We start from the raw sequence: 26137 nt of genomic DNA, 5'->3' as shown, positions 1-26137 counted from the left end.
AACCAACTCTTTTTTTTCCTAAATCTTCAACCTTGACAACTCAATTAACCACTACCAAGATTGTCACATAGCATCAATATCATACTCTGAGAAATGTCCAACATGACAGACTGAGTTTCATCTATAAATAAAGCTGTAGTGATAGGGCCACAGAAATATGAAACACAATATTCTGGAGATGTTCCTAGATGTGTTGACTTAGGGCTGGAACATTCCTGAAGGCTTTATACATCACACTAATGTTTTCATTTTCAATTAGACTCTGTAGTAGATTCATTTTGTTCATGAATTTAAGTATTTTTAAAAAATGTGTTCTGCATAAAAATGTTATTCTTAGGAATACAGTTCCTTAGGTTAAGAGTAAGAAATAAAAGACAATTGTATATCTAGCAGCTAGTTGAGTTGTTTGAGAACAGTAATTATGACTACACAGCTCTTAGAACGATGGAATTGCAAAACAAGGGTAAATATCGCAATTGTGGTTTTTAGTGCTCCTTCTCAGGAGTCCAGGAAAATTAGTCAGTGAACATTCTGCAGAAAAGTATCATTTGTATGACTAACGATCATCCCAGAAAACAACATGTACAACAGATGATAATATATTTATTGTCTCCAAGGATTTTTCTTTTTGTTTTACTCATGTAACTCTGTATCCTAAAGATTTTCTTCATAAACTTCTGCTATTATATGAGTGTTTAATATACTCCATAAAAATGCAGTTTTTGCTGGCATTATCCTTGCTGTTACAGCAATCACCTTATTCAAGAAATATTTCCAGTTTTAATGAAAAGTATTTGATAAAAAGACCTTTATTTGAAATATTCAATTTCTGGTGATTCAGCCAGGTTCTAATTCTATGCTTTATCCCATTGTTATATGAGAGCACACTTGTTCTTGAGAGCAGTCTTGATTTCTAGGATACTTGAAGGAATGATTTCTCTTGTAGGAACCTGAAAGACCTATACAAATTGAGATCATCTGCTTCCTGGAGAATGTTAGGTTAACTTTCAGGATTTTATTTACACTGAATGTTACTTTTTTAGGACAAAGGGTTCCAGAAGTCTACTTCTTCAACCTCAGTAGACAAAAGGTGTTGCTGTGTCAAAATCCCTCTTTAGCATTTGTGACATAAAAGTGCAATAAGCTCTTTGCATTTATGTTTCATTCTTAAAGAATCTTAAAAACTGTACAGAACAACTGGGCTCGTTCACTACCAATGAATAGCTGTTTAGCGTTATTCAGTGTTCACCCTTTTAGTTTTTTGAATCTCCTCAAAATATCCTTTGGAGGTCTTATATTCCTTCTAAGAAGCTGTTGTTTGTATCTGCACTTCGGGAATAATTTTGACATGCTTGATTTAGTCTTCCATAATAGGTCTTGTTTGATACAATAATTTTATAATTTACTCTAAACTATGAGTAATATGGCTATAAAGTAATAAGACTGCTATTTTGTTTTTTAAACCAACACACTGAAACATTTCAATGAGAATTGCCATACTAAGATGTCTTCAGGAAACTTGTACTTACTGCAGAAACACTGCTATTACACACGATGTATTGGGGGTTCCCCTCTTGAAATCATCTTTACCAGTCAGGTTACTTTAGTCTCACTTAACACGTTTAACCTATCGTCAGTCCAATTCAGAAATTAGTATTTGGTGCTCCAATGCATTAAACCTTTCCTGATTGCTCCACTGAAATTATTGCTTGTGTGTGTTACCTGCCCTTAAGTTGACTCATTCCTGGTGACTCTATGAATGAGTGATGCCTAAAATATCCTGGCCTCAACAGCCCTACTCAGCTCTTGTAGACTCATGTCTATGGTTTCTTTTATGGAATCTATCCATCTCATATTTGTTCTTCCTCTTTTCCTGCTTCCTTATATTATTCCCAGCATCATTGTCATTTCCAAAGATCCCTACCTTCCTTCTCATGATGTTTTGTCATTTTGCCTCTAACAACATATCAGGTTTAATTTGCTCCAGGACACATATTCTTGTTCAGCTTCAGGTAGAGTGTAATTACACTAAAGAATCATGAATGGCATTTGATTCAATGCACAGAATGAACGTACAGTGTCTGCTGCCCCCTTTCTAAAAAACATCTCTGTGATAGACAGGCAGGGTAGAAGAATGAAATAGAAATTGTATAAATTAATTATATATTTATAAATTCTTAAATTGGAAGGAGCATCTGAGATGTTGAAAAAATTCTTAGCCTTAAATCTTAAAACAATTTATCAGATTTTTCCCAATGCTGCTGTTTTTATTGTCTTAAGCATTATCACAAGTTTCCCTTCCTGTTGTCTTCAACAGTATGCTCAAAAGGAAAGAGTCCCAGCTAACATAGTAATGCACACTTTTTTGTGTTCTTCTTTTTCCATAAAGATATTGGATAGAAAGTCAGATTTTTTTAAATTTTCACTTCCAGTCATTTCTCTTCCTTTCTCACTATTGATTTAGGCAGAAACTCCATACATTGACACTTTCAATTATACAATATAATTATGCATCCTGTAACCTTCGTAAAATTCCACTGTATATTTATGAGATGTTGAGAGTGAGAAATGCTATATTTTATTTAGTATCATTATGAAAATAGTTCAGTCTTACAGGCACCCTGAAATGTTCTTGGGGACACCCAGAAATGCTTGGATAATGCGATGAGAACCAGTGTTATAGATATGTTATCTAAAATAGAAACACTTTAAAAACTAAATTAATGTTTTAGCAGTTGTTGAATGATGTAGAATGTGACCTACGATATAGCATTATGTGATATGACATTTGAAGAAAAGCCTAGAAGCATAAGTGCAGCTGCATACTAAAGGTTGCAGATCATCTGGAAAGGCCTAGGATTTTATTTGGTATGGATATGATTGGAGCATTTAGTTCTGCAAATTTAAAACATGAAAGAATTTTTGTTGTTGAGAAAAAAAAAAGCAAACAAAAAATGAACTCTCTTTCTTTGGTTCCTCATAATGTGAATTTCAAAGTATAATCATGGCGTATGTTTTATTTTTTACACCGAACTACTAATTTACTTTACTTCATTCTAATAGAACCATAGTATTACTGGTGAGAATTCTTTGTCACTGAATAATTTTTCAATCTTTCCTCTTATAAAATTTTATTTTAAACAGGTTAGCATTTTTTATATATGCATGAATGTGTCTATGCATATCAACATTCTTATATTCATACATTTAAATAGATGGGATATAAAATTCTAACATGATAGTACTCAATATGTTATTTTACACCATATTTGTGAAAATTTAGACTTTTATCTAATTAAGTTATCTTGTATAAAGCCAATCCAATTCTCAAGCCCCCAAATTCATTTTAGGGACACAATTACCACATAAACTGATTTGGGAAATTTGAGAAAATCAAATGATTTATTCTTGATTTTATTCTTGATTATTAGATTTTTTTATTTAAGTTTCTGTTCTGAAGATGAATAAATTGTAATTACCAATTGGGATTTTTTATTATATGAGAATGTTCTGTCTTTTGTCACATTGCTGTATGTCCAATTAAGACCTATTTAATTTTTAGAAAATAATGACATTGTGTGTTAGTAACAGGAGAAAGAAACCTTATTTTACACAATATTTTTTTTTCTGGACCCTATTCTTTTGTATTCTTTAGATACATCTTATGTGATTTAATCTAGTTCCATTGCTTTAAATACAGTTTATATGCTGGTGACTCCCAAATTTATATCTCCAGCCTGTATCCCTCCCCTGAGCCACAGATTTGTATATTCAGCTATCTAGTCCACACCTCTACTTGGAGGTCTCTTGAGCATCTAAGTACATCCAGCTTAGAACGCTTGCTAACTTATTATTCTGAAACCTGTTCTTCCCCCAGCCTTAAAATGGCAGTAAATGCTGTCACTTCTCGCCTGGTTGCTTGAACCAAAACCTGGGCGTCATCTTGAGTCCTCTCACCCACTTCCCCTTAACTAAGTCAATATCAAATTTCATCAGTTATATTTTAAAAATATCCCAAACTTGTTCGATAACCGCTGACCCTGACCCATTCTAGTTAAGTCACCATAGCTATTGCCTTGGAACAGGCATCCCTGCTTCCACTTTTGCCCTTCACCATGCACCAGGCAAAGTCATTTCCTAAATACCCACAATAATTTATTTGCATTTTTAGCTCTGTGATTCTACCAAGTTGGTGCAAGAATATTCAGATAAAGCTCTATCTTACCTAATTTCATTTGCAGGATTTAAAAGAAAACACAAAATGTAAGTAAGTGGTTAAAAGCTAAGTGGTTAAATACTCCTGTTCAGAATAACTCCATTCCAAGAACATAAATAATAAAAAAAATATGTGCCTTTGTTCTGTAGATCTTAAGGACACAAAAAACTGGTGTAATACAAAAAGACAATTATTTTTGATAAGTAATATATGCCACGTGTCATTTACACATGAATTAAAAAAAATAAATATCTAATCAGTGATCTTCATATAGTAATGCATTTTAAGCTTGAACCAAAATAAATAGTGTCAACCCTGAATTTATTTCTTACTGTCTTAGGATCAGTATGAATATACCTTATGTAGCTTTACAAAGTAAAGCCACATTCAAAAATCAGATAACTTTAGAAGATTTAGTAATCTCAGTTATCAATGTTGCATCAAAATTTAATGAGAGTTCTAGTACTTTTCATTTTAGCGAGATGGGTAGCATTTTATTGTGTTAAAATAATCTAAATAATCTAAAACAATCTCCAGTTTTATACGGAGAATCACAACTATAATTTTTGAGTGCAACACAGGAATGAAGAGTTTGTATGTAAACATATTGCACCCAGTCTCTAGCAGGAACTATTTCTGCTAAAATGCAACATTTGTTCACTCAGCATATATTTAAGTGCCTACAATACACTAGGAACTATTTATTTGGTTAATTACTAGAGTAAATCTTAATACTTCTATACTATTATTTCTATTACAGATATTTAGTATTCCTGCTATATTGAATATATATTTTTTTACTTATTTGCTTAAAATATTGTTTCTTTGGAAAATTTTATTTAGAGGGCTAAAAATGCAGACATTCAAGTGAATTCATATAACCTTTTAAAAAATAAATAAGGATTGATTACATATAAACCACAAAGTTTAACATTTACAACTTCATTGAACTTTGAAAAAAAACGATACTCATATTAGGATATATGTTTAGCCTTATCCTGAAATTTTTGCATTGTTTTTGTTAAAAGGAGACATTCATTATACATCAAATGACCTAATTTTATATTTTATTATTAAATTAACATAAATGTTTTTTGTGTTTGAATTTGTAGGCTGAAAGAATCAGAAATGCTATTTATATTTCATTTCCTAGATAGACAGCTAGTTACTTAGAATGTAATGTGAAGATTTTCTGGATTTCAAGAAATTCTTAAGCATTTCGCACAATGTTGAAAAATCTCAAAAGTTCAAGGGATGGGCTTTTGCTACCAAGGAGATCATTTATCTCTTGATCACTTGTGGCAATCAAACATCTGCTGAAACAATTCTCAATGGCTTTTAGATTTGAACTACTGGGGGTTAGGACAGATGCTTCCTCTGGGAGTCTTCTTGGATCGCCCTTCACCTTGTTGTCTACGGTGAGTTCAGTTCAGACCCTGCAATAGATAGATGCTATTGAGTAGAATGATTTATCTCTACAGCTCCACTTCCAACCTGAGAAGCCAATATTTGTCTCCAGGTTAAACACTCAATTACTTTGGGTTTACTAAGATAACTCTCTAAAGTCCTTTGTCACTCTAAGTATGACTTGATAGAGCTCATCGACAGGGAATGTGAAATGTGGATCAGCAAAGCATTTCCTAATTCAGCAAGGAGAGATTTGTATATGTAATTAGAGAAAAATTGGGGCAAATATTAGATATTATCCCTCAATGTCCAGAGATTTCAGCAATTACACTCCCTTTCTTTAGAAATCAAGACTTGGAGCCCCCTAGCCCACAGTAAATGAGCTGACTTTATTGAAAAGTCTGTAAAATCTGGGCTTTTAGCCAAGGAGCTCATTTGAACTGTCTAATGTCATTAAGCTTAGAGAACTGAATTGCAGGATCTTTTGAGAACAGGTTTACTGCGTGATTCCTACTGTAACTGCTGTTTATGGCCAAAGTGAACTAGGTTTTGGACTGCTTTAACTAATTCTGGATTAGACTTTAGCAATTAAGTAATGCCTCTGCCCACAGAATCCCTAGTATCATTATTTGCACTTTTCTTCTCTAACTTTTCTGTAAAAAATTACATAGAAATTAATTCAGATATGACACCCAATAGATATGCAGTTTAGTTTAAAGCTAGGGTCATCTTTAAGAGGCCAAAATAATGAACATTGAAAATGTCAGTATCCTTTATATTCATATAGGTTTTAGAGAGAAATTTGAAAGTTGTAAGAGCTCAGGTTCATAAGTCAGCACATCTGTTAGAGATAGATAAGACAATATAAAGTCATGTTTTATGTTTCTCATGACCCTCAGTTTGTGAATGACAAGATATCTGCAGAGGGGTTAAGAAAGTTGGTTAAAATTTAATAGTAGGATTAAAGCTGAGCCCAGAAACCAAGACTCATGATTACCACTAAACGTTAAAATCCAAATGGAGCAAGTGACCATAAATCTCCCTACACCCCAAATTACTGAGCTAAAAATAATGAGACATCAGCACTGAGAGGAACTGGTTCTAGGTCTGACAGTGTAGATATGGAGAATGAACATTAACTTCTGATGATGTTAAGTTTGGATTGGAGAGAGCTCTCAGACACTCCTTATGCTGTGACTCTGGGCTTCCTCCAGGCAATTGGAGACTTCTCAAATACATAGATATCTGGAAAGCTTACATGTAGATAAAAAAATCATTTTAAAATATTTTTAAATATTTGAGAAGATATTTATAAATTATTTGTATAGTAAATATTTGTGCTTCATAATATTCCAAGCATCAAGTAGCATTTTACCAACCAAAATATAAATTGTGGACTGATTTCAAGATGTAGTTCATTTACAGCAGTTGCAATAGAATAGTTTTCCTGTGACCAGAAAGAAGTATGCCAAATGCAGTATTTTATCTTATCAAATCCAAATTTTTGGATAGCTATTGAAGAATGTGTTTGTCAGTTATATGAAAAGCATCTAAAATTTAAAAATGACTCCCCAACCCATATGTAAACTGGAAAATAAATGTCTGAACTTGAAAAAGAAAAACAAAAAGCCAAGCAATATATGAGCTTAAAATTTGTTGAGGAGGGAGATGAGGGAGGAAGAGATATTATTGTGGTCTAAACAGGAGCAGAAGTATAAATAAATTCTGCAATGGAAATAACTCTTGTATATTCAATTTATCCTCTTTTCAGGGTCTCAAATCTATAGGTGCTCAGCTTGAAGGTAGAGAACGTTACCACGAAGTATATCTAAATTACAATGCATGGGCCTCAGCTTCTTTTACCCTATTTCATAACGAAATTGGTCCCGCGAGGACTCTTATCCAATGTCTCATTATGCCAATGACATTTGTGTTTTTGGAGCTGTAGGTAATGTTTCCTCTTGGAGTAAACACTCATTTCTTAATAAAATCTTTGGTCATTGATGCTTTCATCTGATAAAAAAATTGTTGTTTAATGTATAAGGCTAATTTAAGTTTCATTATTATTAGGAAGTTATCCCCTTTTCAAAAAAAAAAAGAAATTAATGAAAAAAGAAAGGAAAATAAAAGAAAACATTAATAAATAGAGGGGAAATCTCAAAGGGAACCCTAGCCATTTAGGTTTAGTGTTTTGAGCATCTGTCTGTGGACTGAAAGGTCACAGGTTCAAGTTGGATTCGCTCAAGGGTACATACCTGGGTTGCAGACTCAATCCCGGCCCTGATCTGGGCACAAGTGGGAGGCAACCAATGGATATGTCTCTCTCACATAGATGTTTCCCTCTCTGTCTTTCCCCCTGTCTTCCACTCTCTCTAAAAATCAATGGAAAAAAATTTCCTCCAGAGAGGATTAACAAAAAAATAAATAAATAAAATAAAAGTTCAAAGGGATGCTGTTATAATTACCCAAACCCAGGCATCAGAAGATTAGCTCGGATGAACTTGGCCCTTACTTTTGTAGATTAGTACTGAAATAAAAGTATCCACTGAAAGTGTGTGAATAGTGAGGGAAAAAGGAAAAGGTTAATTCTACTTAATCTACATAAAGTCCTAGATAAATCCTGAACATTTTTGAATTATTTTCCCTTGAAGATCAAAGTTTGTCACATATCATCTGAAGCAGGAGTTTTCAAGCAAAGATGACTTTCTCCCCAGGGGATATTTGGCATTGTCTGGGGACATTTTTGGCTGTCACATTTGAGAGGATGCTAATGTAATTTACTGGGTAGAGGCCAAAGATGCTACCAAACATCCTACAATGCACAAGACAGCACCCACAACAAAGAATCAATATAGTCATATGTCAATAGGGTGGCTGAGAGAGACCTCATTTAAAGTTAGTTAACATATGTAAAGAATGCATAAAGGATGGAAGTGGGGATAATTTCTTAAGTACTTTATAACTTCTCCTATTCACACTGGACTGCAAGTTGCATGGGCCAATGTGAAATACATTGCAATTTGTAAAATAATATGGACCAGTCTAGTCATCTGCCATGAGGCCTCCTAGAATGTTGACCTTTGGGGTATCACAAACATAACTCAACAAATAGTACAATTTCACTTGTATTAAGTTACATTTTCATTTGATTTCAATCTAGTACTTAAAATGTATATTTATTTATCCCCCAATGCAATAAATTTTAAGCATTGTTAATTTATTTTTGATGTTTGATCTTATTAAGATGACAATGGAGTAAATTCATAAGTGAAGATATTCATAAATATGTCATATTTTAGCATATATCTTAATGCATACTTTTTATATTTAAATTTTTTACTTAGCTCCATCCTATAATGGAATAGAGTAATATTCATGTGCATAGATTAAGAATATTTATTAAGTTATTGGTGCTGTTTTAAGTTGGTAAAGTATCTGCAACATTAATATTGAGGCACTTGACACAGAATGCATATTATTTATGAAGTCAAATGAAAATCTTTATAGCATTCTGCAAATTCTAAGATACTTAATCTATATGAAACCCAGTGACATAGTTTTATAATTTTATATATACTTTTAAAAATTGATCTTCAGCAATTCTTATATTTACTACCCATATGGAACTAATAGCATTATTAAATAGTAGCATGACAGGTAAGAGGAGACAATCAGAAAATAGTATGATTTTTTAAAATATTGTTGTTATGCTACATGTTGCCTTATTCTTATTTAATATTTACATATGTAATAAAAATTATATTTTTTCTAAAAATAAATTACATATTTTAAAAATGATAAGCAGTATCAAAGAAATCACTAAAAATTACTTCTCTAAGTTCATAAAATATTAAACATATTCTCTCTCAACAAAACACTTTTCTAGGAAACAAGGCTTTGTAAACAGGAGAGCTGAAAAGGGAGACTCCAGTTTTAAGCTGTGGGAACACAGAAAAGAAGGAGGAAAGACAGTTACTTCTATAGACATCTCAGGCAGGTCAGGATAATTAAACAGTAAACAGATCACAGGACACCGAGTAACCAACTTGGCTACAAGATTCCCAAATGTTCCATCAATGGGATCACAATTGACCAGGATGTTCAACTAAGAAGTTTGCTAGTTACAAAAAGCAGACAGGGAAAAAGCTTTCCAGGAAAAAAATATTTAAAAAGAATAGCATGTATTATTTAGGAGAAAGGGAATTACATTCAAGTCAGTGAGCATTGTTGAGTGCCTACTTTGCACATTTGCCAAGATAATATCTGAAAAAGACCATTGTTCTCTGCAGTGAGTGAGCACAAGCTCATGTGGCTTATGCTAATTGTCCTCAGCTTCATAAGCTATTCAGCTTTCATAGCCTTATGATTTCAAATTATAGTTTAGGCACACTAATTTTATTTATAACAATGGATAGGACAAGAGCTTCTACTTTAATTCATTTTACTAGTGTTGAATACAGAGAATTTGAAACTGCAATGTTGAATTTAAAGAGTTTATGATAACATATCTATATCTATATATATATATATATATATAGATATACCTAGATATATCTATCTATCTATCTATATATATATATATCTATATCTATCTATCTATCTATCTATCTATCTATATATATATATATATATAAAAGCCTAAGCAACTAAACTACCAAACGAACGACCGGTTGACCAGTTACTATGATGTGCGCTGACCACCAGGAGCCAGACGCTCAATGTAGGAGTGGCCCCCAGGTGGTCAGTGTGCTCCCACAGCGGGAGCGTTGCTCAGCTGAACAATGGGTGTCAATTGGGACTGATTGGGCGCAAGCCCGCAGCAGGCACAGCAGGGCCTGGATGAGTGGGAGCGGCAGGCAGGAACAGCAGGCAGCATTGGACCAGTGGGGTCTCTCAGACTGGCCTGTGGGGATTGGGCCAAAACCTGCAGTCCAACATCCCACAAGGGGTCCTGGATTGCGAGAGAGCGCAGGCCAGGCTGAGGGACCCCACCAGTGTACAAATCTGTGCACCGAGCCTCTAGTTTGTAATAACATTTACCCTTCCTCAAACTCTATAATGATTTGCTATGTTGGAATCTCTCCTGTAGCTTGATTTTATATTAAGTGTGTACAATTATGGTTTATGTTTCTCTCATTTAAAGTCAGAGTTACTTGACATGTTTTACCAATCATAGAAAATTTTTAAAAATTATAATATTCCTCTTAATTTGATTTATTTTTAGTAACAGATGCTAAATTTGAATAGTGTTTTGAAGTTGACAATAAGCTTTCCCTTCTATCTTCATTTAATAAATTCTCTATATCAATAGTAAGGGTGTGTTAACCAATGGAAGACAATTAGAAAGGAAGAATGGCAAACATTTATTGAGTACTCTATTAAAGATTAGATACACTATTAGTTTCTTTATGTATATCATAAATTCATTGCTAATGATAAGAATGTTTCTAAATAATAATGAATACAATATTCAATCAACTTTGTTCTTTTCCTGATTCCCTCGGTGGTGGATGGCACCATTTACCAGATGGCTGGGTAGGGTCAAGATGAGAATATTCAATCCATGATTATCACGTCAATGTGAGAGCAAAAATAATCAGTCTAAAACACTACCTGGACACAGATAATGAAAGTTTTCTAATAAAAAAGCTAAGTGTCCAAGGGTTAAAATTCTAGGGTTCAAAGCTAACTACCGGCTTCAACATGGCATTAAGCAAAGGCGAACAATATTTATTCATTCACACTTTCTTCTAAATAAAAAGTTCAAATTAGCCCCAGTTGTTTATTCAGAATGAGTTGTACAGGTATAATAAAGAAAAATATGAATTAAGCTTATTCTATTTGTTATTAATATAAATATATTAACTTTTAAGTATATGGACTAACTAAACAGTGACATGGAACAGAGCTCAGCCATAAGGAAAAAAAAACAACTAATACACTAAAAGGTTAACTAATGGAAACTTTTGGATAAGTTAAGGAAACATATAACTTTGCTAACTGATTTAATTTTTGAAATAACTGAATGCCACTTATTTACTTTTCTTGTGTTTAGAATAACATGTTCGAAATAAAATGAAAAACTTCAAGTGATCTCCTTTATGCTTTTCCATAAGAGCGGCTACTTGAGCTGTAATATAGTTTGGAGCCAGAGGAAAGCTTAGATTAAAAACCTGAACGACAAACAAGTAAAGAGGCCATAACCTGCATGTCCAAAGTTAGCAAATATTGCAGTGAGAGGCCTTTGTCCTTTCATGGGTGACCACTGTGCAATGTGGCCAACATACTTTCCCAATGCAGCACAGTGAGCGGACGGCCAGAATATTTTGTTAAGAATTAGTGCAACCCAAGTTAAAGGTAGTGTATGGATTATTTGATCAGCCACTGTTAACAAAATATTTTTATATTTAAAAGTTGAATTAGTTACTCTAACAAATGTGTGTGTGTGTGTGTGTGTGTGTGTGTGTGTGTGTGTGTTTGGCAGGCACATATTAGCACAAGAGCAGAATTCAAAATGTAAGCATTTTTATTAAAATAATTCTTTATGCATTTTTTTCAAAAACACATTTTCTATTTGTGTAGGTTCTAATATTTTAATAAGATTTATACAGTGAAAGCAAATAGACAGCACTTGATTGGAAAATCATTCTGGAAATAACTTGCTTGAATCTGTAACCATGTAATACATTAGAGAATACACTGCAAGGGTTGCAGTCAAGCTTATGGGATTGTGGAGAGCACAGCCCCCACTGAAGAGATGGGCTTGGCTGTAGCCACAGAGATCCATCCAACAGCATGCATGTCTGGATACAAAACAGCACATGAAAAGATTCTCCTTCCAAGCTTAAACACAAGCTTGGCTATGTCCTTCTTAAAAAAAAAAGTAATAAATAAAATAAATAAATAAATAAAAATAAATCACTTTTTAGTATTCACTCTTTTAAGGAACTTCATTAAAATATGTTCACTGCTCCCCTTTCTGAAAAAATAGTGATGAATCACTTAAGATGAAACAACTCAACTTTGGCAGGCACCATTTTAATCCTGGTTGAAGTAACATGCAGTAAGTTCATGGTTGTCATTAATCTGTTTTAATTTCAACAAGAGATCTTAATCTTAGTAAGGTGACATGCATCGGTGCCTTGTATTTTCTAAGTAAACACAACATTTTCATCATGGAAAGAATTTTCTTTTCATTTTTTGGTGAGTGCGGTTTTTGTGGCACACAAAATACCCTGACAAATTCAGTTAGATTTCAGATGATAATGTATATTATATATCTTATGCATTGATCATGTGTGTCCCGTGATTTTATATTCAAAAGGAGGAAAGTTTCCATCCAGTGGACATCAACAGAAGTTAGAGCCTATGGCAGATTCACATAATTAGTAATTTTGTTCTGGGCAAAGGAGAGGAAATAGCAAGGTGTTGGTAGCAGACATAAGATAGTTAGCTGGGATTTTAAAATAGTATCTTTGCTTTTGGATTATGAATATAGCTTTGTTTGACTTACATTAATTCCCGGAATTCTTTAAGAGAGATAAAGTGTGTCCAATGGTTCTCTTTGGCATCTTGAATAGATTTTGCTAATTGTCACATGTATAATTCTGTTTTCATCAAACTTTAGAGCTATTATTTGAAATCTTGACTCTTAAAAACCCAAACTTCATCTAGGCAGGTGCAAATATGTTAATTTGGGGGGGTTAAATATTATTTTTAAGTTTGAATGCATTGACAGAGAAAAGGGCAATATTAGTTTGACACTAGACCCTCTGAATTTAAGTACGAAAAAAGACCTTTCAAATTTTTGCTGAAAAAATGACACACTGTAAAGTAAAGAGTGAAGGAGTGAATGTGAGTGTGTGAGAAAGTAAAGAAAGGGGAAACTCCTAAGACAACATGCCATCTCATCTACATGACTGCAAACATTTTCCATTGTTGTTATGGTTCTGCATCAGCATAGTGCATGCTGAGCACTGTAGTATCTCCCACTAACTCCCAAGGCTTTCTTAAACTGGCTCCCCTCTCTCCAATTGATTTATTTTTCTTCACCAATATAAGTCATCGACTACCCTTAGGCTGGAGGCATCATAAGAAGGCTGTGTGCAGGCCCCTTCTCTGTGCTCCCTTGTCTACAGTTTCATGCAGTTTTCAAAGCCCTACCTCTCTCGAAGCTCTTCTGGCAGTACTCTCTCTGCACAGCTCACTTGAGTGAAAATGTCAAGAAGGGTCAAGTTTTCTAAGGTCCTTAAAACTATGTATACCTTTCTCCTCTACGGGATAAAACTCAGTATACCCCTGAGTAAGTTCTGATTTAACCCTTTTCTCATCCTCTCTCATTATATTTCTCCACATAATCTGTTGTGTTTTTACACCAGAAACTGTTCTTCCAGAACATATATGTTCTTCCTCTGTGCTTTGATGTCTGCCATTTCCCACAGAGTGTGGGAGTAGTAAGCTAATGTTTCTTGAAGCTTTACCACGTGCCAGGGACTTTGCTGAAGATTTTACTGACACTTGTCATTTAGCCCAACAACAAAGCTATGCATCGGTACTCTTACGTTCCCAAGTAACAGATGAGGAAACCCGGGCCTATTGAGGTTAAATAATGCACCTCCTGTTTCCCATCTGTTTCTCAAAAGCAATACATTGTCCCCCTTGAGCATTACTTCAGACCCAGCGAAGTGCTATGAGATGCAATGTCAGTGGAGCACATTTTGCTGAATATAGCTTCATATTTTGATTCTGTAAATTCTTTGGAACATCCATTATTTTTTCTTATTGAATCAACAATTGGATACATCTTTTAAAGCTCCATTTATGCATGAGCTCCCTCCTCAGTCTCTCTAGTGATCATTGGGGCTCCCTGCTCAGCAGTGTGTCTCCCCTACCCCCTTTCTGCTTAAAGTGGGTTTCATGACCAGCATGGTCAGCATCCCCTGGAGCCTCTTAGAAACTCAGGCCCTGCCCATGCTCTGAAACTGCTGAATCAGGATTTCCCCTGGCGTGAGGGCAAGCCGCGGACGATTCCTATACGTTGTAAAGTTTGAAGCAAAATTTATCTCTTTGATAAGATAATTATTTTTTCTGCATTTAATTATGCACAACAACTAAGACTTACCCATGTTTGCCTGATATTTTCCAAGTAGGAGGGCAAGCATATTATTTATATTTGTCTCACCCAAAGTGACTAGCATAATACTTCCCATATGGTTGCTACTTGGCACATCTTTATTAAATGTATTTATTAATCTGAGAGATAATTCCATAGGAGGCATACCTTTATATATACTATAACTCATAGAACCAATATCCTTCTCTAGGAAGTTCTGGGAAGGTAGTTATCTTATCTTTCTTGTTTATATTGTACCTACCTAGTATATGAAAGTGGGTCAATGGGGGAAAATGGGGAACATCTGTAATACTCTCAACAATAAAGATAAATAAAATTTAAAAACTAAAAAATAATGATGAAGTGAGGCACTGAATAAATTAAGATAATCAAATATTGTATTAAAGAGAGTTGGTAGATGAAAAAATTTATTTTTAATTTACTTAGTTAAAAAATACCTATAAGTGTCAAGGAATACTAACTTATTCACATTATGAACTAAGATTGTAGATAGAACATAAATCTAATTAAATCAATAAAGGTTGATTTGAGATTCCTCGTTCTATTCTAACTTAATAGTATTGCACATACACATCAAGTTGCTTTGTTACAGATGACTAAGATACCACAGTTGATATGAAATGTCAGTGTTTAAGCAATTTTCAATTTTTCTTTTTATATTAAAATTCTTTTAAATCAATTGGAAGCAAATTGATTAACTTGCAGTAAATTCACTGCAGTAAATAGTATGCCACGCAGTCCTGTTTGACATTAATATAGAAGAATATCAAGATACATAAACGGAAACCCATGTCCCATTTCAAAAGAGAAATACCCTGACAAGTTCAGTCAGATTTCAGATTATAATGTATGTGCCTTAGGCATTGATCATGTGTGTCCATGTGCTTTTATATTCAAAGGGAGGAAAGATTCCCATCCGGTGGACATCACCAGAAGCTATAGCCTATCGCAAATTCACGTCAGCCAGCGATGTATGGAGTTATGGCATTGTTCTCTGGGAGGTGATGTCCTATGGAGAGAGGCCATACTGGGAGATGTCCAATCAGGATGTAAGTATATGTAATCCATGTGTTATGGAGTCAGATTAAAAGATCAAGCTATGCAAGGAAGTGGAGCCTAAGGAAACCAGGTGGCTCCCAGTTTGTGACATTGAAATAGAATACTTAAACAATGAAATTGTTTTCAAATCTTGCTAGAATAGTAATTGAACTGCTCTTAAGGGTTTACAGTTTTCCCTCAAGCAGGGGTTTAGAATTGAGGCAAAAATGAAGGCATTTGTATTAAATGTAATGAAATAAGTGACTATCAAGATAACCAGTATATGCCAGGGAGTGTTTGAAATATTTTTGCTACACAATTGTTTCTAGGTAACATTAGTAAGATACACATGTCTGCCAGCCTTTGTAGATTTAATTAATGCATCTATGCCAACATTTTGTTTATTTAAATATAGTATTTCCCGAAGTCAGACAAAACAATCAATCTGTAGCATGTTGTTCCTCATTATGTATTAATGTTGCACATGAATTTCATTATACAAATTGAAGTCTCTGGATGAAAAAAAATAATCTTTAACTCTCTGTTATAACTGTGATATGATTTTTCAAAAGGATTTTTGTTTTTATAAAGTCATGTTTGCTCATGCTTAGTAAAAGGATGCTCTTGGCATGTGGGATCGGCACTCGGAGGTTTTTCTTTATGCTCAGCCAGAAACTGTGAGCGTGATCTCAAAATGCACAAGCCGGAAAGCTGAGATGCTTTTAGTCATTTCCTACTCACCACATATAAAACTGCTTTTAATGTGTTTGGATATGAAAACCTTTTTGTACGTCTTCAAACAAGCTATTTTTTATAACAATAATGGGGAAGTCAGACTCCCTTTTCCACATCTCTATTTTCCAAGTTTTCTCTGTATCAGAGCCCCCCAAAATGTGGCCTCTGGACCAGCGGGTTTAGCATGGCCTGGGAATTTGCAGTAATGCATGTTCTCAGGCCTCACCCCAGAGTGATGCAATCAGAGGTTAGTCATCTGTATATTATTAAGTTCTCCAGATGACTCATACATGTAAAGTTTAAAATCACTGTTTTATGTCATTTAAAAATACTAATAAGCTGATAGTTACTTAACTGTGCAACTCATGAGCTTTTACCAAAGGACCTGACCTAGATTTGAAAGGTACCATTTGAGATGTGGTATAAAAAAAACCTGTAAACTGTGGGGTTTGGTTTTTTTTCTGCATTCATTCATATATAGTTTCCATAGAAATTTATATTACCAAACAAAAGTTTCTTTATAATTCACTGAATTTCCTTTGTTATAGAATTATTTTTAAGTTTTAATCTGAAAAGTTGATAAACTTTTCAGATTAAATCTTTACAAACTCTTCTAAATTTACTCTCTCTCTCTCTCTCTCTTGATCTTCCTTTAGATAACATTTTGGGCTTAAATAATATTTATTTGATAAGCTATTATTTTTTAAGCGATTTAAAATGAGAACTTTTTCACTTAACTTTAAAATACTCATATTAGTGTGTTCCTCCCATAAAGAAGTAGGAAGCCCCATCTCTTAAGTCTCCGGAAACTTTGCTTCTTGCCCAGGTAATTAAAGCTGTGGACGAGGGCTATCGACTGCCACCCCCCATGGACTGCCCGGCTGCGTTGTATCAGCTGATGCTGGACTGCTGGCAGAAAGACAGAAACAACAGACCCAAGTTTGAGCAGATTGTCAGCATTCTGGACAAGCTCATCCGGAACCCAGGCAGCCTGAAGATCATCACCAGTGCAGCAGCAAGGTGACGCATAGCTTGCATAGTGCACTCGCTCCAAAGAATGTATTTTCTATCTCCAGTTGTTAAGTTCTATCTCCCACTTCCTCACCTGCATCCTTTGATACTTATATTCCTCAAGACTGAAGAGACACATTTTTTTTCTCCTTTTAAATTGGTCAGGAAGAAATCTCACGCAATTTAATGATAAAGATGAAATTCCTTGTTATTTTTAATTTTCATCTTCACTAGAAGTGAATTTACATTCAGGCTTAAGTCTTTGGAGAATAGGACACATAGCTTCTTTTCACTCTCAACTATTTAAACAGGAAAAAAATGTCCTGGAGTGGTAAGGAATTCTAGTGAAGTCCTGATTTATTCTGCATTTAAAGTAAAGCTACAAAAATAATAAAAATGCTTCTAAAACATTACATTGGGTAGCAGAATGCAATACCCCCTTAATTAAGCCACTATTTATTCAACCCAGTGATTCCCAAAGTGGGCGCTACCGCCCCCGGTGAGCTCTGCAGCGATCCAGGGGGGCGGTGATGGCCACAGCTGCATTTGGGGGCGATAAGTAACTGCTATTAAAATTTAAAAAAAATTAATTTCCAGGGGCTGAGTAATATTTTTTCTGGAAAGGGGGCGGTAGGCCAAATAAGTTTGGGAACCACTGATTCAACCCATATTGTGTGCCAATTACATTTTTAGGTTCTGTCAAGGATAAAACTAAGAGTAAAATAATGGCAATGTTGCAAGACAGCAACACAACATCAATGCATCACATATATACAAGCAATCCAGAATGCACAATGTCCATTAGATTTCATGTTTATTCCTCCATTCTCTTAATGGTTTTGAAGAATGTAAACTAAAGTGTCCCTACAAAGTGCAATAGAAGAAATGAGTAAGGCAGGATAAATTATGTCAGGGGCCATATGAGAAGAAAAGAAGTGTCTTTTTACTGACAGTCATTGACAGCTATGACTTGCATACTGATAGAGCATTTACTAAAGTACTTTTTAATAGAATACATGATTTTTTACCTGAATAGGTATAATTATATTGAATATTCATGATCCCATTATTACATTGTGTTCAAATAAGATGAATAAGAGGAATCTGAACCAAAGTCTTAATATCAGTATATAAAAATTATACATTATTTATTGGAAATAACATTTAGGGGTCACTGAACTAAATGCAATTTCTTAAATAGGTAAAACTACCTACAGCTAAACCTGTAAGGATGAATCTCTGTTCTAAGTTTCACAGAGTGAAACTACACAGACTCTTGGAAATCTACCTGACAATCTAACAACTAACAGGATAACAAACTTGTCCTTTCCTGGGCCATATGGTCCTCATTTTGTACCCTGAAGTCATTTCTTTTGATCTTCACTCAATAGCAATCATAGCGAAAAAGAACATCTTTTCAATTCTTTCCATATAATAAAAAAGACATTCAAAAGTATTTCCACAGGGTGGTATTAGCAATATAAAGACTTACCCATATTCTATGATCTAGGGATATTTAACTCCAATTAGGGGGAAAATTGTCTCAATATCAGATCATAGTATGTCAGAATATGTCCTAGCATCCAAATTTTAACAAGGTTCTTAAATTCACCTTTTCATTCTTATTGAAATATCTACACTAATAAAAGAGAAAAATGGTAATTGGCGTACGACCGCTACCCTTCCCATTGGCTAATCAGCGTATCCTTATGCAAATTAACTGTCAGCCAAGATGGCGGCCGGCAGCCAGGCAGCTGGAAGCGAACATGAGGCTTCCTTGCTCCAGTGACTGCAGACTCCAACGTTCCCCGCCTGAGCTGGCAGTTTGAAACATTCTAACAAATATAGCCGGCTGGGATCTCAGAGCTGAAGTTATACATTGTTTCGATTATAGAACGGCAAACAAACCAGCAGCGGAAGCCTCAGAGCTAGAGCCAGAGCTAAAGCTGGCCCAGAAGAAAAAAAAAAAAAGAAAAAAAGGAGTGGTTGGGAGCTTCAGTCAGCCTGAAAGCAGCCCTCAGCCCCTCACCCAGGCTGGCCAGGCACCCAGTGGGGACCCCCCACCCTGAAGGGTGTGTGACCAGCTGCAAACAGCCATCATCCCCTCATCCAGGCTGGCCAGGCACCCAGTGGGACCCCCCCCTGAAGGGTGTGTGACCAGCTGCAAACAGCCATCATCCCCTCATCCAGGCTGGCCAGGCCCCCAGTGGGGACCCCACCCTGATCTAGGACACCCTTCAGGGAAAACCAGCCGGCCCCCAGGCCTCTATGCTATATAGTAAAAGGGTAATATGCCTCCAGGCACCGGGATCAGCGGAGCCGCCTGATCGGCCCTGCTCTGTGGGTGATAGAGGGCGGTGCCCCACCCCTGATCTGCCCTGCTGTGTGTGTGACAGGGGGCGGTGCCCTAACTCCCCTATTGGCCCTACTCTGTGCATGACAGGGGGGAGCTCCCCAACCCCCTGATGGGCCCTGCTCTGTGCGTGACAGGTGGGTGGGGGCAGTGTCCCAACCCCCTGATTGGCCCTGCTCTGTGAGTGACAGGGGGCAGCGCCCCAACCCCCTGATTGGCCCTGCTCTGTGCATCACAGGGGGTGGCGCCGCAACCTCCCCATTGACCCTGCCTTGAGTGTGATAGGGGGCGGTGCCCCAACCCCCCAATCAGCCCTACCCTGAGCGTGACTGAGGGTGGCATCACAACCTCCCAATCCGTCCTGCTCTGTGCATGACAGGGTGCGGCGCCCCAACTCCCCAATCAGCCCTGCTCTGAGCCCGACCAGGGGCTGCACCTAGGGATTGGGCCTGCCCTCTGCCACCCAGGAGCAGGCCTAAGCCAGCAGGTCGTTATCTCCTGAGGGATCCCAGACTGCGAGAGGGCACAGGCCGGGCTGAGGGACCCCCCCTTCCCCCCCGAGTGCACAAATTTTTGTGCACCGGGCCTCTAGTGTTGAATATATTTTCTCCTAATATATAATCTTTAAAACCTGAATAAATTAATGTATTTTGTAGCAACAAATGCAATTTTAGGGAAAATAAGTATTTTTCTAGAAAGTACCATCTTTTTCAATTTACTAAATACAAAATTTTTGGAAATTGTTTTTATATGTGTACTTATTACTATCCTATATAATAAAAGCCTAATATGCTAAGTGGCTGGTCATCCGGTCGTCCGTTCAACCAATCAAAGCATAATATGTTAAGGCCACTCAACCGCTCACTATGATGTGCACTGATCAACAGGGGGCAGACAGTCAACTGGTCGAGCAGTAGCTATGACGTACACTGACCACCAGGGGTCAAATGCTCTGACTGGTTGGTTAGTTTGCTCTGGGGTCAGGCTGATCAGGACTAAGCAAGATGGCCTGGACATGCCCTAGAGCCCTCCCGTGGACCCTCCCCAGCTGGCCAACCTCCTGTGTCCCTCCCCAGCTCCAATCATGCACCAGTGGGGTCCCTGGGCCTGGCCTTCACCCTCTTGCAATCCAGGACCCCTCGGGGGATGTCAGAGAGCTGGTTTCGGCCCGATCCCGCAGGCCAGGCCGAAGGACCTGACTGGTGCATGAATTTGTGTAGTGGGCCTCTAGTTGAAATATGAAACAGGGAAGATTGTGTCATTATGAATTTATTAACAACAACTTCAAATTACCATACATCAATAAATCTTTCATTGTAGAAAATTTGGTTTTCCACTTTTGACAATGATTATTTCATCCTTTTTTATAATTGATTGAATTAATTGCCTTTCACCTTTAATTTCCAAGTGATGCCCTTGCCACATAATTTATTGAGAAAATATAAGCTATCAAATGGGAAATTCTAGCAGCTAAATAGAAACTTAGTGGTGCCTATGGTTCACACATCTTGTTCTTCTTATCTCTAATTAGAAGAGAGGAAGTGTCCTTCTACTTGTCAGAGGCAAATCCTCTCTCTCTCATTCTCTTTCTCTCCTACATATCCTATTTCTTCCTTTCTAAAGGTTCATTATCATAGAAATATATTCTATTGCATTGTTTCTCAAATTTTCCTGGTGATAAAAATAACAAGGATATTAAATGAACAACTATCCAGGTCTATCACAGGCTAGCTTTTCAAAATCTCTAGGAAAGGTGAAATTAATGTGGATGTTTAAAAACAAACAAACAAGTAAATTTTATCAGTAGGTGAATTTAAGAGATTCTGTTTGTCAACATAACCTCCATTGGTCCCACATCTCTATTAACTACTTCCTGATTTTTTACCACCCTTCACAGCAACAAAGAAAAGACTCATACACATCTAAAAATTATATCTTTTTATTTCTCCAGGTAGCCTTATTGTTCCACTGCCTTTCTAATTTAGTTGAATGCTCCAGCACCTATTCATTTACGCATCAGGATTAGAGCAAGTCTTGGTACCTCTTTCCCTTCCCCCACACTTTGATGTTGGTGATCTTTGGATCAACACAAACATTCTCTTCTATATATATATAACTTCCCCCCTTCTGATGTGGACCACTGCTATAGTCTTCTAATGTGCCCCTACTTCCATTCTTGCCTGTCCCAAACATCTTTTCATATAGTTTTCAGAATTTTCTTATCAAAATATGTATGATATCTTGGTAACCAGTTTATAACCAATCTTGATTTCCCATTACACTTAGAAAAAATCTGGACTCATTTTGATGATTTTTTAAATTTCTTTTTTATTGATTCCTGAAAGGAAGGGAGAGAGAGAGATAGAAACATCAATGATGAGAGAGAATCATTGATCAGCTACCTCCTGCATGCCCCCTACTGGAGATTGAGTCTGCAATTCAGCCATGCACCCTGATGGAGAATTGCACCATGACCTCCTGGTTCACAGGTTGACACCGAATCACTGAGCCACACCAGCTAAGCCATTTTGATGATTTAAATAGTCATGCTTCTCCATTGTCATTTATTTTATTCAAATGCTTATTTATTCATTTTTCAATGACTATTTATTGTATGCCAATCTACTCTGTGCTAGGCATAGGTAGAATCCAGAGAACAGTGAAGAACACAAATATGGTCCTTGCCATCCTGTAGCTTTCATTGTAGAAGATGTACAATATACAATAGGCAAATACAGACTAGAGGAAGGAAATTGATAGATAATTGTAATAGATAATAAAGGAGCTGTTGGAAAAGAGCCTGTTGTGGAGTTAATATTGGCTGAGACCTTAAGAAAGGAAAAGAGCCATGTATATAAAGAACCCTCCCATCACTCTTCCCCAACCCTATCCCCCCAAAAGTAATCTTGGCATAGGAATAAGAAACTGCAGATGAGTTTGGAGGGCTCTAGGAAGTGGCAGAAGGATCACATGACAAGAGCAGTAGGGAAAGGAAAAGGCTCTAAGGTGAGCCTAAGACAGCAAATAGCAGCAGGAGCCCTAAGGTTCCCCAGGCCATGGCAAGGACATTAGGATTTGAAATTCATGAGGATTTATTAAGGCATTTGGAGCAGAGCAGTGACATGATTTGATTTACACAACTGCTTTGTGGACGGAGAGACAAAAGTGTGAGAGGGGGGTGGGGTCTGTGCCACTTACACTAAAATAGCTCTGTAGCCTCAGTGGCCAAGTTCTAGTTCCTTCTGAAAGCCAAAGAAGGTAGGAGTTCCTTCTTTTTTACAGCCCTGTAGTATTCCATTGTATAAACACAGCTTTTTTATCTACTCATGTGCTGATGGGCACTTAGGCTGTTTCCAGATCTTGGCTATTGTAAATAATGCTGCTATGAACATAGGGGTACATATATTCTTTCTGATTGGTCTTTCAGGTCTCTTAGAATATATTCCTACAAGTGGGATTGCTAGGTCAAAAGGCAGTTCCACTTTTAATTTTTTGAGGGAACTCTGTACTGTTTTTCATAGTGTCTGCACCAGTCTGCATTCCCACCAGCAGTGCACGAGGGTTCCTTTTTCTCCACATCCTTGCCAGCACTTGTTGTTTGTTGATTTATTGGTGGTAGCCATTCTGACAGGTATGAAGTGATACTTCATTGTGGTTTTAATTTGCATTTCTCTGTTGCTTAGTGACTTTGAGCATTTTTTTCATCTATCTTTGGGCCATCTGTATGCCCTCTTGGAGAAGTGCCTAGTCAGGTCCTTTGCCCATTTTTTAATTGGATTGTGTTCCTTTTATCAAGTTGTATGAGTTCCTTATATATGTTGGAAATTAATCCCTTTATCAGTTTTATCATTGGCAAATACATTCTCCCATACAGTGGGTTCCCTTTTCATTTTGTTGATGGTTTCTTTTGCTATGCTTTTTAGTTAGATGTAGTCCTATTTGTTTACTTTTTCATTTATTTCCCTGCCATAGGAGACATATCAGCAAAAATATTGCTATGAGAGAGATGTCCAATATTTTACTGCCTATGTTTTATTCTAGGATTTTTATGGTTTTATAACTTAACATTTAAGTCTGTAATCTATTTTGAGTTTATTATTGTATATAGTGTAAGTTGATGATCTGGTTTCATTTTTTTTTTGCGTGTATTGTCCAATTTTCCCAACACCATTTATCAAATAGATCATTTACACTCCATTGTATGCTCTTGCTTCCTTTGTCAAATATTACCTGACCATAAAGGCATGAGTTTATTTCTGGGGTCTCTGTTCTGTTTCATTGATCTATATGACTGTTCTTGTGCCAGTACCCGGCTCTTCGATTACAATGACTTTGTAGTATAGTTTGATATCTGGTACTGTGATCCCTACAACTTCCCTTTTTCTCTCTTAAGATTTTTAATCTATTCAGGGTCTTATTGGGTTCCATATAATTTTTTAAATATTTGTTCCATATCTGTGAAATATGCCATTGGTGTTTTTTTAATAGAAAGTACATTAAATCTATACATCACTTTAAATGTTTTGTTTTGTTTTTCTAGTAATCGATTTATTTTCCAAAAAGTAGAGTTGGAGAATACATGTATAAATTTGAAATTTTTATTGTATACCAATATGAAGCTACACCTTTTTATTTAGTAGTATTTAGTGCAAGGCATTATGCTAGGGCCTTTGGTGTTAGTATAGGTAACCCAACCTCCACCCTCAACAGCTTGTTTTTATATATGGAAGGGAAATAAATATTCATAAACACTTTAATAGTCCTCAGAATATGAAAATATTTGAGCAAAAAGACAAGATATTCAAGAATGTGAATTCAGAAAGTTTTACTGGAGTGAGTATTGTGGGACAGGGTGACTAGCGAGACGTGCAGAGTGACAGAGAATGTACCAGAGAGTGCTTCCGGGTTCTGCACATGGGGGGCCCTGACAGCAGTGCTCTTACAGACAGCAGAAGGAAGACAGACTGTGAGGCATGTTAGCATTCTGGATGCAATTAGACTGCGTCCACAAGAAGCTAGAAGTTCACATCTCAAGCTGGGGAAAACATTAAAATTAAATCTAGGCATACAATTTAGTGTTCTCTATCTAAAGATAACAAAAGAAGCCTCAGTCAAAACCATGTTCAGCAGGTACAGATCTCAATCTAGTAAAGCTGGCTTTCACCACTAATGTATCCATTTTTATTTTTCTAAAATTATTTTATTTCTACTTAAAGCTTTCATATTCCATGAATCATCAGTAAATTTTAATCTGTGAAGAGTGGCGAGTGTTAGTTCACATAGGTTGACATTCCCTCACTCCAATCTGTTGCATTTTTTAGCTTCTCCTGGCTACTTCTGTGCTGCCTTGGGGTCCAGGGATCTTTTTGAAATCTCTAAGTGCCTCAATCTTTTAGTCCAGAAGTCACTAACTCAAATGTCTACAAGAGCCAAGAAGCTAATTGAAATGAGTGAATGCTTCCTTCATATGTAGTAGAGTATAATGGTAGCCAGTGGAAATTTCAGGCTCCTTATAAGGACACTAAAGGCCTGGTGCACGAAATTCATACACTGGGGGTGTGGGGGAGAGGTTCCTCAGCCCAGCCTGCACCCTCTTGCAGTCCAGAAGCCCTTGGGGGATGTCCGGCTGACGGCTTAGGCCTTTGAGCACTAAGGACATCCTTAGTGCCAGCCGTGAGCCTGGGTTCTGGCTGAGTAGCACTCTCCCTGTGGGAGCACACTGACCACCAGGGGTCAGCTCCTGTGTTGAGCGTCTGCCCCTGGTGGTCAGTGCGCATCATAGTGACCAGTCCTTCTGCCGTTCAGTCAATTTGCATATTAGCCTTTTGTTATATAAGATTATAGAACCAATCAATGCCAGTGGATGGCAATCCTAAGACATCTCAGACCATTATCCTCCTGCACAGATTCCAACACAGAAAGAAAGGAAACAGTTCTCTACAAGCTTTGGAGTGCAGTACCAATAACAGAGCAGAACAGAGTTAAGAATTAAATTTAGACCACTACAGAGAATCCCAGCTGAAAGAATTAATTTTTCAGAGGTAGATAGAATGAACTATTATCAAAAGTTGCAAAAGGGTAAAGGGAAACAAACAAAAAAAGACAACTGAGGGAAAAGCCTTTCAATGAAGTAATGAGGACATCAGCTTCTTTTCAGAGTATATTTTGATTTTTTTAGAGTAATAGATGAAATACAACATTTAAGAGGTTTTGTAATAATTGGATGATGAAAATGGCAATATGA

The 26137-nt window shown here is 36.4% G+C and overlaps 1 protein-coding gene across 1 annotated transcript in view; it reads left to right on the top strand.

Annotated features, from left to right (window-relative positions):
* Nucleotides 1–26137, top strand: part of EPHA3 (EPH receptor A3) — a 359519-nt gene that overhangs the window by 317945 nt on the left and 15437 nt on the right. The window contains exons 14-15 of the mRNA XM_023755355.1: nt 15656–15805; nt 17356–17549. Of these exons, the coding sequence (XP_023611123.1) occupies nt 15656–15805; nt 17356–17549 (344 nt within the window). The remainder of the gene's footprint in view (nt 1–15655; nt 15806–17355; nt 17550–26137) is intronic.

The sequence above is a fragment of the Myotis lucifugus genome, unplaced genomic scaffold (genome assembly GCF_000147115.1).
Source record: "Myotis lucifugus unplaced genomic scaffold, Myoluc2.0 scaffold_75, whole genome shotgun sequence".
In the NCBI taxonomy this organism is placed as follows: domain Eukaryota; kingdom Metazoa; phylum Chordata; class Mammalia; order Chiroptera; family Vespertilionidae; genus Myotis; species Myotis lucifugus.
Note: the sequence above shows the minus strand (reverse complement) of the source record. Positions and strands in the feature narration are given on the sequence as shown.